This window comes from Bactrocera oleae, chromosome 2 (assembly GCF_042242935.1).
Source record: "Bactrocera oleae isolate idBacOlea1 chromosome 2, idBacOlea1, whole genome shotgun sequence".
In the NCBI taxonomy this organism is placed as follows: Eukaryota; Metazoa; Arthropoda; class Insecta; order Diptera; family Tephritidae; genus Bactrocera; species Bactrocera oleae.
Window position 1 is genome coordinate 24,794,052 of NC_091536.1, and position 13,083 is coordinate 24,807,134.

Here is a 13,083-nt window from a genome sequence, read left to right on the forward strand (position 1 = left end):
TATAACCACCCGTAACCCCATCCACAATCCGCTCTAACCGTGCTCTAGCCAAAATGGGATCATATCGTTAGTACTAACCATTTTGTGTTTTAATTTATTTTACATATTTATTAACATTTTAAGCTTAGAAAAATTGCTACAATTATTCTCTGCCTACAGGTGCAATTGCTTGTGTCCGATAGTGACGTAGAGTCTTATAAGCGCATTAAACTGGACTTGGATATTCTGCGACAGAGCGTTGAAAAGTCCGAGCTGTGGGTCTATAAGCCGAAAACCACGGATGACTACAATACTAGTATGTACCACTACCACAAAGATGGGAATATTAAGTTTTAATTCCTTATATCTTCCACCACTTGCAGCTGCTGAGCGCTCTTCTGACCCGGCTATTGATGTCTCCAACTTGAGCAATGAATATCGTGCATCATTGTCAAATGAGCAGCTAAATGAGTACAAAAAGGTTAAAGAGATACTCATACGAATGAATAAGTTTTGCGTCACATCAGGTATGTATTTCAGTTTAAGAACCTTGACCAAACTTTCTTTAACGAAAAATTAGCTGCACAAATTTATTATAATAATGTTTTTGCCGATTTGTTTTCGCCCACCCTTTGCACAATTTGGATCAATTGAATTATGACTCTGTTATTTACCTAAATGCTTCCTTTCATAACCTTAATTAGCACTTTTTATAATAATATTGTACGATTTTTACTTAACCAAAGGTCCCAACGTCAAGCCGCGCAAACACGAACAACGCCTTCTCCGCAACGTTGGTGTACATACAGTTATTCTCGATCTGCTGCAGAATCCGTATGATGAAAAGGACGATGTGCTAATGAAGGAGCTGATGTGTTTGGCGCACGAGTTCCTGCAGAATTTTTGCTTAGGAAACCAACAAAATCAAGTTTTGTTGCATAATCAGTTAGATTTATTCCTCAATCCAGGCGTAAGTAGCATCCATCTGACGTTTAAATGTTAGAGCAATGTAAATTGTTTTCATTCAGTAGAAGGTGTTTATTTTTATTAATTATATGTTAGATTTTGTAAAATTGTTTGCACCGCTTTTCTCTTAATTTAAGTTAAATTTAAATCAATAATTGTTAGAAAGATTCTTTCTTCTTTCCAATAAGCAAGCTATAGCGGTGGATCCACCGGAGGGAGGGGGTATTGGGTGTCAAAACTATTATATTGAAAATAGAACAAGTTTACACCTTTTTCTGCCACCGCTTATTATAATGGACTTGAGTTTTGTCGCTCAGTTTGTATGGCTGCTATGTATATGCTGTAGTTGTCCGATATGAAAAGTTCCGACAAATGATCAACTTGTTAGTGAGAAAAGAACATGTGCAAAATTGCAGATCGATATCTCAAAATCTTAGGGACTAGTTCTCGTATATATATATGTATATCGGAGACCCCAACGTTACCTTCTGGGTATTACAAATTTCGTGGCAAACTGAAGATACCCTTTTCGGGTTTAATTATTTCAATCATGAACTAGTTTTGGTTATTTTATTTTATTAAAAAATTTGGTTACATTATTTATTCACATTACTATACAACATTTTTAAGCAAATTATTTAAAAATAAATATTTACTTTAATTTAACTAAATTTTCTTAATGAGTTAATTAAATTGAATTCAAGCTTCTTAAGGAAATTAGTTAAATTCCCATAAATAATTGTTTGGGACTTCTGATTCCAGATTCTAGAGGCTAAGACCGTCTGCGCCATCTTTAAAGACAACCTTGCACTTTGCAACGAAGTCAACGACAAGGTCGTACAACATTTCGTACATTGCATTGAGATCCATGGCCGCCATGTTGTATATTTGCAATTCCTTCAAACAATCGTTAAAGCTGAGAATCAATTCATACGTAAATGTCAAGATATGGTTATGCAAGAGCTGATAAATGCCGGCGAAGATGTACTCGTGTTCTACAACGACAAAAGTTCTTTTAATCAGTTCGTCTCCATGATGCAGAGTGAAAAGTCGCCACTGGATGACTCTAGTCCACTGCGCTATCATGTGGAACTTGTTAAGCTGCTCGCCTGTTGTACCATGGGCAAAAATGTCTACACAGAAATTAAATGCAACAATTTGCTCTCACTGGACGATATAGTAACAATTATTTGCAATCCTGCTTGCATACCCGAAGTGAAGGAAGCTTATGTTGATTTTCTGAATCATTGTTACATTGATACCGAGGTAGAGGTTAAGGAGATTTATTCCTCGAGTCACATGTGGAATTTGTTTGAGAAATCTTTCCTAGTTGATATCAACCAACTGATTGCCATCGGCGCCAATGCCGATAAGACACTGCTCAATTATGTATTGAGCGGTGTGACGAATGTGTTGAATACCTTCTTCTCCAGTCCCTTCTCCGATCAGAGCACCATCGTGCAAACGCGTCAGATGATTTTCGTTCAGATACTGCAAGCCACCTATCGCTTAACACAGTGCAAGTGGCTGTCACTGGCCGATCGCTTTAATGTCGAGAACTGCGTTCGTACGTTGGCTGAGTCGGCGAAGACGCGTAATATTGCGATTCCGCTCGACTTGGAGCAACAGGTGGTGTCGATGTCTAGCAAAACAGCCTTGTTGACGCGTCAGACCACCAAATGGCTATTGGCCTCGAAGCAGCCAAAATATGAGACGCAGCTCTCGGCAAATTTAATGCGTTTGGACCGTTCTATTATAGAGGGCTTGCAAGATATTGTGTCGCTGTTGGAAGATCAACTGAAGCCGGTGGTGGAGGCGGAGTTGTCGTTGTTAGTCGACATTCTGTACAGATCGGAGTTACTCTTTCCGCCCGGCACCGAGGCGCGTAAAAGTTGCGAAAGCGGCGGTTTTATTAGAAAGCTAATCAAGCACACTGAGAAGTTGCTGGAGGAGAAGGAAGAAAAGCTATGTGTAAAGGTGTTGCGTACGCTGCGCGAAATGATGGCAATCGATGTGAATTACGGTGACAAAGGAGATGCTCTGCGCAACACACTGCTAATGCGGTACTTTGATCGGAAGGGGGGCGGGGGAAGTGGTGGAATTATAAGCGGTGTTGGTGGAGGTGGCGCTAGTGGTATAAATATTGGAATCGGGATTGATAGCCGTGGCATTGGAGGGCTAGGAGCAAAGGCAATCGAAGGTTTGTTGCACCAATTTATTTCTCATAAATTTTTTTTCTACATACTTATTGAATTTTAACTATTTAAGGCAAGTCTGCACTGCAAGATGGCACTGACGCTATTTTAATTGAGCAACAGAAACGTGTTCATCTTGTAACCCACGGCCCGGGCGCCAAGTATCTTCAGCGCGCTGGTAAAACTCTACATGAAGTTCAAAATCATCTAGATCGGGAAGGCGCCTCTGATTTGGTCATTGAACTCGTAATAAAGTCCGTACACTCGCCCTCAATTTTCGTGGAAGCTGTTGAACTGGGCATTGCGTTACTCGAGGGCGGCAATCCTATCATACAGAAGGGCATGTATCAAAAATTTCTCAGTGGCGACTTCAATCAAGCATTCTATAAAGTTTTCTTCGAGAAAATGAAGGACGCTCAACAAGAAATAAAGTCGACGGTGACGGTTAATACCTCAGATATTGCGGCGAAGGCTCACGAAAACAAGCAGGATGTTAATCTGGAACTGGACAAAATAGCGCGTAAACATGGCGTAAAAAGTAATGGTGTTGTTATCACCGATGAGCTAAAAAAGGAATTGCATAATGCAGGTCTTGCAACAGCTCGCGCCTACGGCAACGCACGAAGTATTCATCCGGGTGATGAAAACTCTGCCATTAGCATTAATAGCCCATTGGAAGACATACTCGCCGAGAAGCTAGAAAAGCACAAAGACAGCAAGGACGATCGCAATAAGATTTCGAATAAAGTGTTGGTCATGCAACCGATTCTACGTTTCCTGCAATTACTCTGCGAGAATCATAATCCCGATCTGCAAAATTTATTACGAAATCAAAACAACAAAACCAACAATAACCTCGTCTCTGAAACCTTAATGTTTCTGGATTGTATTTGCGGCTCAACGACCGGTGGATTGGGCTTATTGGGGCTATATATCAACGAAAACAATGTCGCATTGATCAACCAAACTTTGGAAACACTTACCGAATACTGTCAGGGGCCCTGTCATGAAAATCAAAATTGCATAGCGACGCACGAGTCCAACGGTCTCGACATCATAACAGCACTAATACTTAACAACATTAATCCGCTCGGCGAAAACCGTATGGATCTCGTCTTGGAGCTGAAGAATAATGCCTCCAAACTGTTGTTGGCCATTATGGAAAGTCGCGGCGACAGTGAAAATGCCGAACGTATTTTGTATAATATGAATCCCAAGCAATTAGTAGAGGTAGCCTGTAAAGCATATCACCAAGAAGAGATGATCGACGATGGTGATGAACATGATGGCAGCGATGCTGAAGCGGATGATGAGGTTTCGGTGAGTCCACGTGAAGTGGGTCATAATATTTACATTCTTTGCCACCAGCTGGCGCAGCACAACAAAGAGTTGGCGGCGCTACTAAAGGCCTGTGAAGATCCACAAGCAACCAGCTTTGATGCGAAAATGAGTCAGGCCTTAATGTATTACGCAACGCATACAGCACAAATTGAGGTGAGTGCGATAGGCGAATGTTGTTTCTGTGTTTTTTTTTTTTATTAAATTTATATTCTTGCTTTGAAGATCGTACGAAATGACCGCACTTTAGAGCAAATTGTTTTTCCGATCCCCGAAATATGCGAATACTTGACGACAGACACGAAAATAAAAATTTTGAACACAGCTGAACGCGATGATCAGGGCTCGAAAGTCGCGGATTTCTTTGATAAGGCCGAGGAGATGTTCAATGAAATGAAGTGGCAAAAGAAGTTGAGAGGTGAGTTCACGATACGTTTGTTTAGCATTGTGTACTGAATGAGAATTCTTGAGTTGAAATAAAAATCTTTTTTTTTTTCTAAAGGACAACCTTTCCTGTTCTGGGTCAGCAGCTATATGTCATTATGGAGCAATATACTATTTAATTGTGTGGTTGTTATAAATCTAATTGTAGCATTTTTTTATCCGTTCGACAATACTGTACCGGGTAGGCATACCATGAATTGTGTCTAGCCCTGCAATTTCGTTGATTTTCTAAATTTTCTATTTCCTCTACTTTCCAGAGCTTAGTTCACATATTTCCTTACTCTTCTGGGCCATTTTGTTGTTCTCATTGGCTATTGTTGTAACGCTACCACGTGAATCAGGAATTCGTACTTTAATTGGCTCCGTGATATTACGTTCCATTTTTCTAATTGGTCCAGAATCTACGCTCTGTCTGTTGGGAGTAGTGACGGTGAGCTCAAGTTGACTGGAAATTCAACTACAAAATAAATCTACTTCTTTCTATACAGGTGACATTGAAGAGCGTGCATATCGTAAGCATTATGGGCAACAATGGCACGTTGGAGAAGAATTTCCTCAAGATAATCACAGATATGCAGCTACTGTATCACTGCATATACATGTTCTTCTGTTTTTGTGGACTGATTTTTCATCCCTTCTTCTACTCGCTATTGGTGTGTATAATATATAAATTTGTCGAAAATATTGTGCTTTATATGATCTATTCCTTCTTTAGCTATTCGATGTTGTATATCGTGAAGAAACTCTGGTGAATGTCATACGCTCCGTCACACGCAACGGACGCTCAATCGTTTTAACAGCAGTCTTAGCTCTGATTTTGGTTTATCTATTTTCCATCATTGGTTATATGTTCTTTAAGGACGACTTTCTTGTCGAAGTGGATGCTGATGAGGGGCAGACGAGTTCAACGACGACATCGGTGCCAGATATTACCATGTCGATGGCGGCGAATGGCGCTGAAAGCTCCTGTAGCGCGCCAGATACTTTTAAGAAGGGAATATTTTGTGCTGGTGGCGGCAATGGTGGCGCTGAAGCTAGTTCTACCACCACTGCTGTCAGTGGCGGTTGTGGTGGAGATGCAAAGGAACGTTCTTGCGACTCTTTAGTTATGTGTATTGTTACCACACTGAATCAGGGTTTGCGAAATGGTGGCGGTATCGGCGATATACTACGCGCACCGTCCAGTAAGGTGAGTGGCTCATATTCAAAAAAATAAATTCGAGCTAATATACATTTAAATTTTCCAAAACGTAGGAAAGTCTCTTCGCCGCACGAGTCATCTACGATTTGCTTTTCTTCTTCATCGTCATCATAATCGTGTTGAATTTAATTTTTGGCGTTATCATAGACACTTTTGCCGATTTGAGAAGTGAGAAGCAGCAAAAAGAGCTCATCCTCAAGAACACCTGCTTTGTTTGCGGCCTTAATCGTTCGGCATTCGACAACAAAACCGTCAGTTTTGAAGAGCACATCAAAAGTGAACACAATATGTGGCATTATTTGTACTTTATAGTGTTGGTGAAGGTGAAGGATCCCACAGAGTTCACCGGACCCGAGAGTTACGTATACGCAATGGTGAAAGCAGGTATTTTGGATTGGTTTCCACGTCTGCGCGCCATGTCGCTGGCCGCCGTCGATGCCGACAGTGAGCAAATCGAGTTACGCAGCTTGCAGGCTCAGCTGCCGGAGATGCAATTGCTCATAACAAGCTTGTCGCAGCAGTTGCACGAACTGAAGGATCACATGACGGAGCAGCGTAAGCAAAAGCAGCGCTTGGGATTACTCAATACAGCGCCGAGCAATCTATTGGCGTGTTATCAGTTGCGCGACGCGAACAGTTTGTCGTGAAGTGTGTCAGCAACAGTTAGTGGTATATGAGTTATGTAACGGATTAAGCAATAATACACAATGTGGAAATGTTAATTAAGACCTTGACAAGGTTTCTCTTTTTGACTTTTGTTTTTTTTTGTTTTGTGTTTCACAAAATTTCTCGAGCTTCGGCTCTAGTGGTAGTTATTATGTGCAAGCGAAGCAATCAACGTAGCGTAAGGCAACAAATACAAGTTTCGAAAATAATATTAACTCGGCACACACAAATGTTTTTAAAACATATAAATAATTGTATGTATTCTTACATGTGTGGGTGGGTGTGTAATTATGGTGTAAAATGTCTCTCTTCCTTACATTTAAGTATAAAGTTTTCAAATTCATGTCCGCTGCGCATTATTTAGTTGTAGATTTATTTAAAATTGCAAACTCTTATTTTCTTCACTTGCCTTCTCTTTTGTCTCGATCGTATTTTGCGAATTATTTATACATTTGCGGAAACTTTTTTGATTTTTTACCTATCGAACACTGACTTGTAGCACACCTACATATTTTCTCGCTTCTTAAACAAAACACTACATACAAACTTACATTTTTAAACTTGAACTGTTGTCAACTATCTACAAAAATGCCAATAATTTACTAGGGATACCATCGTATCTCATCTCTCCATATTTTACATACATATACATATATATGTATATATTTTTTAAAGCAAAAACTCTCTACTAAAATGTGATCTTTTCGACTTTTTACTTAAATTCGTCAACAATCACACTACGTGTCCTTCCCAACCTCTACTGAAGTGTATTCAAACTAACTGCTGTGGTCTCTATTGTACTTTTTTATTTACATACAATACATTTCTATTTACAAACAATATTTTACATACATATACATACCGATATATTAGTAGATTTGACAAATTTTCGAAGTACTTTAATTAAAATTAATTATAAACTAAAATTGTAGTTTAGAGTAAACTTATGGAGACTAATTTTTAGCTCAATTAATATTAATAATATTGATTATATTACTTAAATATATTGAAAATGTAATAAACATACTTACATACACATATGTATATATATATAATTATAATGAATATGCAGTTACGGAATTCTATTGAAAAATTTAATAAAATTGTAGTCAATCACATAAAATTCAAAGGAATGTTTTACTAAATTAGCTGCCAGAATATGTATGTACATATATAATATTTAGATTTTTCAGACAGGCTATCAACATATTCGCATACAAAACAACTAATAGGGTTCATCTCCAATCGGCTTAAATATTTTATGATAATTATACCCTGAAGAGTGGGGTGTTTGTTGTGGCAAATGTTTTTTCTTTCGCTCCATACTCTGAAAAATTGGTTGATAGACACCTCTAAGAAGCGCTCTCCAAGTATGAGCTCTTAATTGTAACGGGAAGGTCTTCCGCTTAACGGTTTTATATTTTTGTCTTATTAGTAAAATTCATATCTCGTTTTCAACTCCTTGAAAAAAAATCTGCTTTCATAGATTTTATAGGAAAGCTTTTGGAGGGAAGATGCTAGAAAGAACTAGCAAAACCATTGGCTGCAAACTGAACGAAATGCGCCTGTGAAGGGTATTATTGCTTCAATGCAGCCGAAGTTAACGTTTTTTTTTTATTTTTCATTACACCAATTCACAAGAGGATTGACATTGTTCACCGAAAGACGGACAATTTTTGGAAAGAATTTTCTATATGCATAAACTTTACTTTAACCGTACTTCTTAAAGTCCAAACCAAATGTAAAGGAAGCTACAGTGATACTTATATAACCAACAAATAATTTTCGTCCAAACTATGGAGTAATATATACTGATCTCACGGTAAGTCAATACGATTTCAGAATCACTTATCTCCGTTGATTATTATTATGCCTTTTTTTCAAAGGGTTGCTGCTGCCTCAAGTTCATTAGTTTACCAAATTGGCTTGGCCTAAGCAATAAAAATTTGAAGGGTCTTACAATAATATATCATAGTTTAGTTTTGTTCCTCTATAGTATTTATAACGACAATAATGTATAATGTAATCAGATTCCATTAAACTTTTCATTATGCAATGCGGAAGACGTTTATTCAATAGAGAGTGGGCCAAATATAATACCACCTTATAATTATATATATACTTGTATATGCATGTAATTCTGTTATTGGGTTAAACCACTCAATAACTATGCTAGCATCACTAAATACTCATTGAAATTCCGGCAAATTGGGCTACCGCGGGCTCCTGCACCGCTCTTCGTAGTGAACCGGTTAAGTCTGTACAGTTACAGTTAATCAAAATATTTCGTTTCCTGTCAATTTGGCGATTTAATTTAATCTACTTTGTAATAATTCGAAAGCTTGGCTGAAGTGTTAAAGCAACGTAGAAGCGCACGTCGAAGAGAGCGCCTGATTGGCGTTAGCCGAAAAGCGAAAGGTGCACAAAATAAACTGTTCTACGTGACCGTTTGCCGCAGTCCCTTTGACGCAGATATCTTAATTGCAGCAGCTCGTCTATTCGCAGGTATCAGTGGGTGCCGAAATATTGGAATCTTTGCTATTGTTGTGATATTTTTGCAAGCGGTTGAAATGGACGTAGCCAAGCAAAATCTGTATAAAAAGGCTTCGCATTTCCAGCGCTGATTCAGTTTGTGTCTTCCACTTGTTTCAGCAGTCAAGCTTGAAAGTATCTATTATTTCAGCTCTCCACACTACTCGGCAGTTAACTAACGGAATAAGAATTCAAATACAAAAATGTCCACTATGGTCAGTAAAATTTGGTAAGCTCGTAGTAAATGAGGTTAATATAAAAAATTACCTTACACAGATCACACATGTCTTCTTGCTGTACGCCATCGGCTTCATTGCCATAAGTGCAGGTGAGGGAAATGTAGAGGTAAACCCCTTAACATCGGAGAAGTCTTTGAATCGCCGCAGTCTGTCTGGATTTGGCAGCGAATCAGGACACACAGTAGCTATCAGTGCTAACCCTTGGTTGGGTGGCGGCAATAATGCACATTTCAGTGGCGGTTTTGGGGACCTAGCTGTTAGCGGCTGGAATCCTTGGAAGAATTTGTAAAGCAATATCAATATTAAATAAAAATTTATCATATTTATTTTTAATTCCTACACTGTGCCTATCTTACAGTGGTGCGAGTCACAGCTCGGCGCCGTCACCCAGCGAAGTGGCTAATGCCATTGCCTCCGCAAAACAAGCTTCAGCCAATGTATTAATTTCGCAACAACAAATGCAGGCCGCTAAAGAGAATGTGCTCAATCAACAACGCATGGCTATGGAGAAGGAAACTGCTGCCGCTATACTCACACAAAAATCCGAGGCAGCTGCCGCTATTCAACGCTCCGAAGCAGCGGCGGCCGCACAAGCTGTAGTGTTGGCGCAGCAACGATTGGCCGCGTCAAAAGCTGCGGTGGCGCATCAACAACGTATTGCTGCAGCGCGTGAAGCTGAAGCAGCATCGGCATTGCAACGATCGGCTCATGCGGCTGCGGCTGAGATACAGAAAACCGAATATGAAGCCTCCAAACTGGGACAATATACACGAAACGGCAATGCTGGGGCGGCACATCATCTCACCTTGACCAAGGATGTGGCATTCAGTCCCATAACGGCAGGCACCAATCATGTACCCAATGTGCAGTCATTTGGTCCATGGGCGAGCAGTGGAGGCAAGGGATCGATTGGTGGTGGTGCTGGATCCGGTGGTTGGCTCTAAACCGCTCAATTTAAGCTTCAAAATATCCACATATGTTTATTAGACTCTATTCAACAATTTGTTATAACTAATTTGTATATTCCATTTTTGCAATAAAAAAGCAATTCGCTACATGAAACCGTAAATTGTCTCAAAGCACTTTTCCTCAGCTGAAACGAAGAGCAGCAGCAAAAACTTTATTGTGCGTCGGCCGGGAATCGAACCCGGATCAACTGCTTGGAAGGCAACTATGCTAACCATTACACCACCGACGCACCTACCAGCATTCTCTCCTATCACATATTTGAACACTGTCAACGCTTGACAAAACATTCTTTGAACTAATTATCAATTATAGATCTACAAATAATTCTGTAATTGCGTAAAATAGCGCCACTATGTAATTTCTAATTGATATACCAATAAATAAAAGTAATGATTCTTGCTTGTGAATTTCTCTGTAATTTCAAGTATTTTTAGAAGAATTTCTTTTACTTTGACTCACACTGTGTTGCAGGCATTTGCCTAAATATGAAAAAGCTCATTTGGATTATTATTAATGTTAGCGTCGGTGGTGTAATGGTTAGCATAGTTGCCTTCCAAGCAGTTGATCCGGGTTCGATTCCCGGCCGACGCACAGTAAATTTTTTATATACCAAAAAGGCATACCTGGAATCCTACATCCTACAAAACAGGAATGTTTATGTGAATTTTTTATGATAACATGATCTAAACTCCCTATTAAAATCAATGGCACATTATAGTATGACATTTGGAAATATTCTGAATATTAAAAATACGGAAATAGCAGCAATTATTCGAACGTGTATCGGAAAGAATTAGATAAAATGTATATAAAAATTTTTAAATAACTCTCCGGCGTTATATTGAAAATTATGTAAAGGAACAGCGTACGAAATTTCAAAATGATCGGTACAGTAGTTTTAAAGTTGTGTGGAAAACGCTTTAAAATTTTGAAATCTGATGTAAAACGTGAGACATAAAAATACTCACAACTTTGTTAAGTTTTCTTTAATCGATTGAAAATTTAAACACAATATTCTTGAGCATTCAGTTAAGAGCCTACTCCCCCCTTAGCAAGTTAATAAATGTTGTATTTTTTAATAAAAATGTGCAGTTAATATACACAAACCAATTTCTACATGCTCGCTTTAAGGAACAAGTAAATTATCGCGAAACAAAGAAATGTGATGATGAGGAGGAATGCGTGATAAAAATTTGGCTGATAGCAAAATAAAAAAATTTGTAATCATAAAATAACAAGTAATAAAATATTATAACGTCAGAACGATCTTAAAATCTAATTTTTTAACACTTCAAACCAAACCTATTCGGTCGATCAGTCATACTTTGAATAAAAAAGTTACTCAAACACATTCTTAAAGAAAGTAAAAACATCACTTATTAATAACTTTTTCTTTAATTGAAACGGCTGTAACTTTAACTGACTCTGTCTGAGGTATGATTCAAATATAAAGGTCGATTATTTTTTGCATACACTTTGTATGTGCAGTTTTCCCTTCAGATTCATAATACTTCCATTACTTTGTTACGCTTCTATTTGAACATACTATTTACTACCTATTCTTCTAAGTCTTTCAACAGCTGTTTCTTTTTAACAGTGAAATAAAAATATATTTTTTATATTGTTTGCAACATTATATTCATAACACTACAATTTATTAGAAATCGTCGCCATATTTCACATTTACGAGTAAATCATTCGCTTTTACATTAATGCAAATCGCTATCAGAATTAAATTTGTATCAACTTTTTGTTCATTTTGCAGTAATAATATTTATTCTTCGTCATTATGCACTTAAATGTAAATATCTGTTTATTTTAATATGTTTAGTATGTATGTATGTATATGTTTTATATGATGTACATGTGTAAATATAAACCAATATATTATATAGTAGTGGTCGTATTTCGAAGTTGTAAAATATTAAATTATTTACAAAAAAATCGTGTATGATATATAAATAGGTGTAAAAAAATAATATAAGATAACACTGGAGAAAATTGTGTGAAATTATGTGTTATTTAATATTATGCTCATGTGTGTGTGTGTGTGTGTGTTGTCTGCATTGTACTCAGGTAATACTAGCGAATGTGAAGTTTTAACAAATGTACATTAAATTCAAAAATTGCATTTGTTATTTGGTGCGAAGAAGAATATTCTAAAATAAAATATAAAAAGACATACAACTATGGCAAAGTGAATTGTTTGTATAAATAAAATACTTGTACACAGGTTTATGTTTTAATAGAAGTATGTAGAATTGTTTGTGGGAATTAGCGGATGAAAATGACTGATTGACAGGTGGATTATACTGTAAATAAGTTGTTTTTTCGTTTGTTCGTCCTACTATGTGTTGTGCCTTTCCTTTCCAATAAATATAGTTCATGCATAATATTTATCCAACGTGTAAACATGTATGCACACATATTAACTTTTCTTTTCATACATTTTTGTTTTGCTGCTAACAACATACATATATATGGTATAAACATAATTAGCATATTTCTCGTTAAATATAAATATTATTTGCAAAAATTTTTACTTAAACTTCAT

The 13,083-nt window shown here is 37.5% G+C and overlaps 2 protein-coding genes and 2 non-coding genes across 21 annotated transcripts in view; 3 read left to right on the plus strand and 1 right to left on the minus strand.

Annotated features, from left to right (window-relative positions):
• Itpr (Inositol 1,4,5,-trisphosphate receptor) overlaps window positions 1–7,912 on the plus strand; it is a 30,507-nt gene extending 22,595 nt beyond the window's left edge. For all 18 annotated transcript variants that reach the window (XM_036377186.2, XM_014235663.3, XM_070112830.1 and 15 more), the window contains 11 exons: window positions 160–295; window positions 363–506; window positions 726–949; window positions 1,708–3,145; window positions 3,214–4,634; window positions 4,704–4,896; window positions 4,981–5,103; window positions 5,180–5,352; window positions 5,411–5,575; window positions 5,638–6,111; window positions 6,177–7,912. In XM_036377186.2, coding sequence (XP_036233079.1) covers window positions 160–295; window positions 363–506; window positions 726–949; window positions 1,708–3,145; window positions 3,214–4,634; window positions 4,704–4,896; window positions 4,981–5,103; window positions 5,180–5,352; window positions 5,411–5,575; window positions 5,638–6,111; window positions 6,177–6,770 — 5,085 coding nt within the window. In that variant the 3' untranslated portion in view covers window positions 6,771–7,912. The remainder of the gene's footprint in view (window positions 1–159; window positions 296–362; window positions 507–725; window positions 950–1,707; window positions 3,146–3,213; window positions 4,635–4,703; window positions 4,897–4,980; window positions 5,104–5,179; window positions 5,353–5,410; window positions 5,576–5,637; window positions 6,112–6,176) is intronic.
• Window positions 7,913–9,346: 1,434 nt separating this feature from the next.
• On the plus strand, window positions 9,347–10,756 carry LOC106618050 (NAD(+) hydrolase ApTIR). Its single transcript, XM_014235580.3, has 3 exons — window positions 9,347–9,536; window positions 9,598–9,845; window positions 9,919–10,756. Exons 1-3 carry the CDS (start codon window positions 9,525–9,527, stop codon window positions 10,502–10,504), a joined length of 846 nt encoding a protein of 281 aa, XP_014091055.1. The 5' UTR covers window positions 9,347–9,524; the 3' UTR covers window positions 10,505–10,756.
• Window positions 10,687–10,758, minus strand: TRNAG-UCC (transfer RNA glycine (anticodon UCC)). Its single transcript has one exon. It is a non-coding gene; the product is annotated as a tRNA-Gly (tRNA).
• A 290-nt stretch (window positions 10,759–11,048) lies between these two features.
• Window positions 11,049–11,120, plus strand: TRNAG-UCC (transfer RNA glycine (anticodon UCC)). Its single transcript has one exon. It is a non-coding gene; the product is annotated as a tRNA-Gly (tRNA).
• The last annotated feature ends 1,963 nt before the right edge of the window (window positions 11,121–13,083 follow it).

Coding starts and splice junctions, on each gene's coding strand:
- LOC106618050 (XM_014235580.3), top strand. Junction 9,846..9,918: donor TGGAATCCTTGGAAGAATTT/GTAAAGCAATAT, acceptor CCTATCTTACAG/TGGTGCGAGTCACAGCTCGG.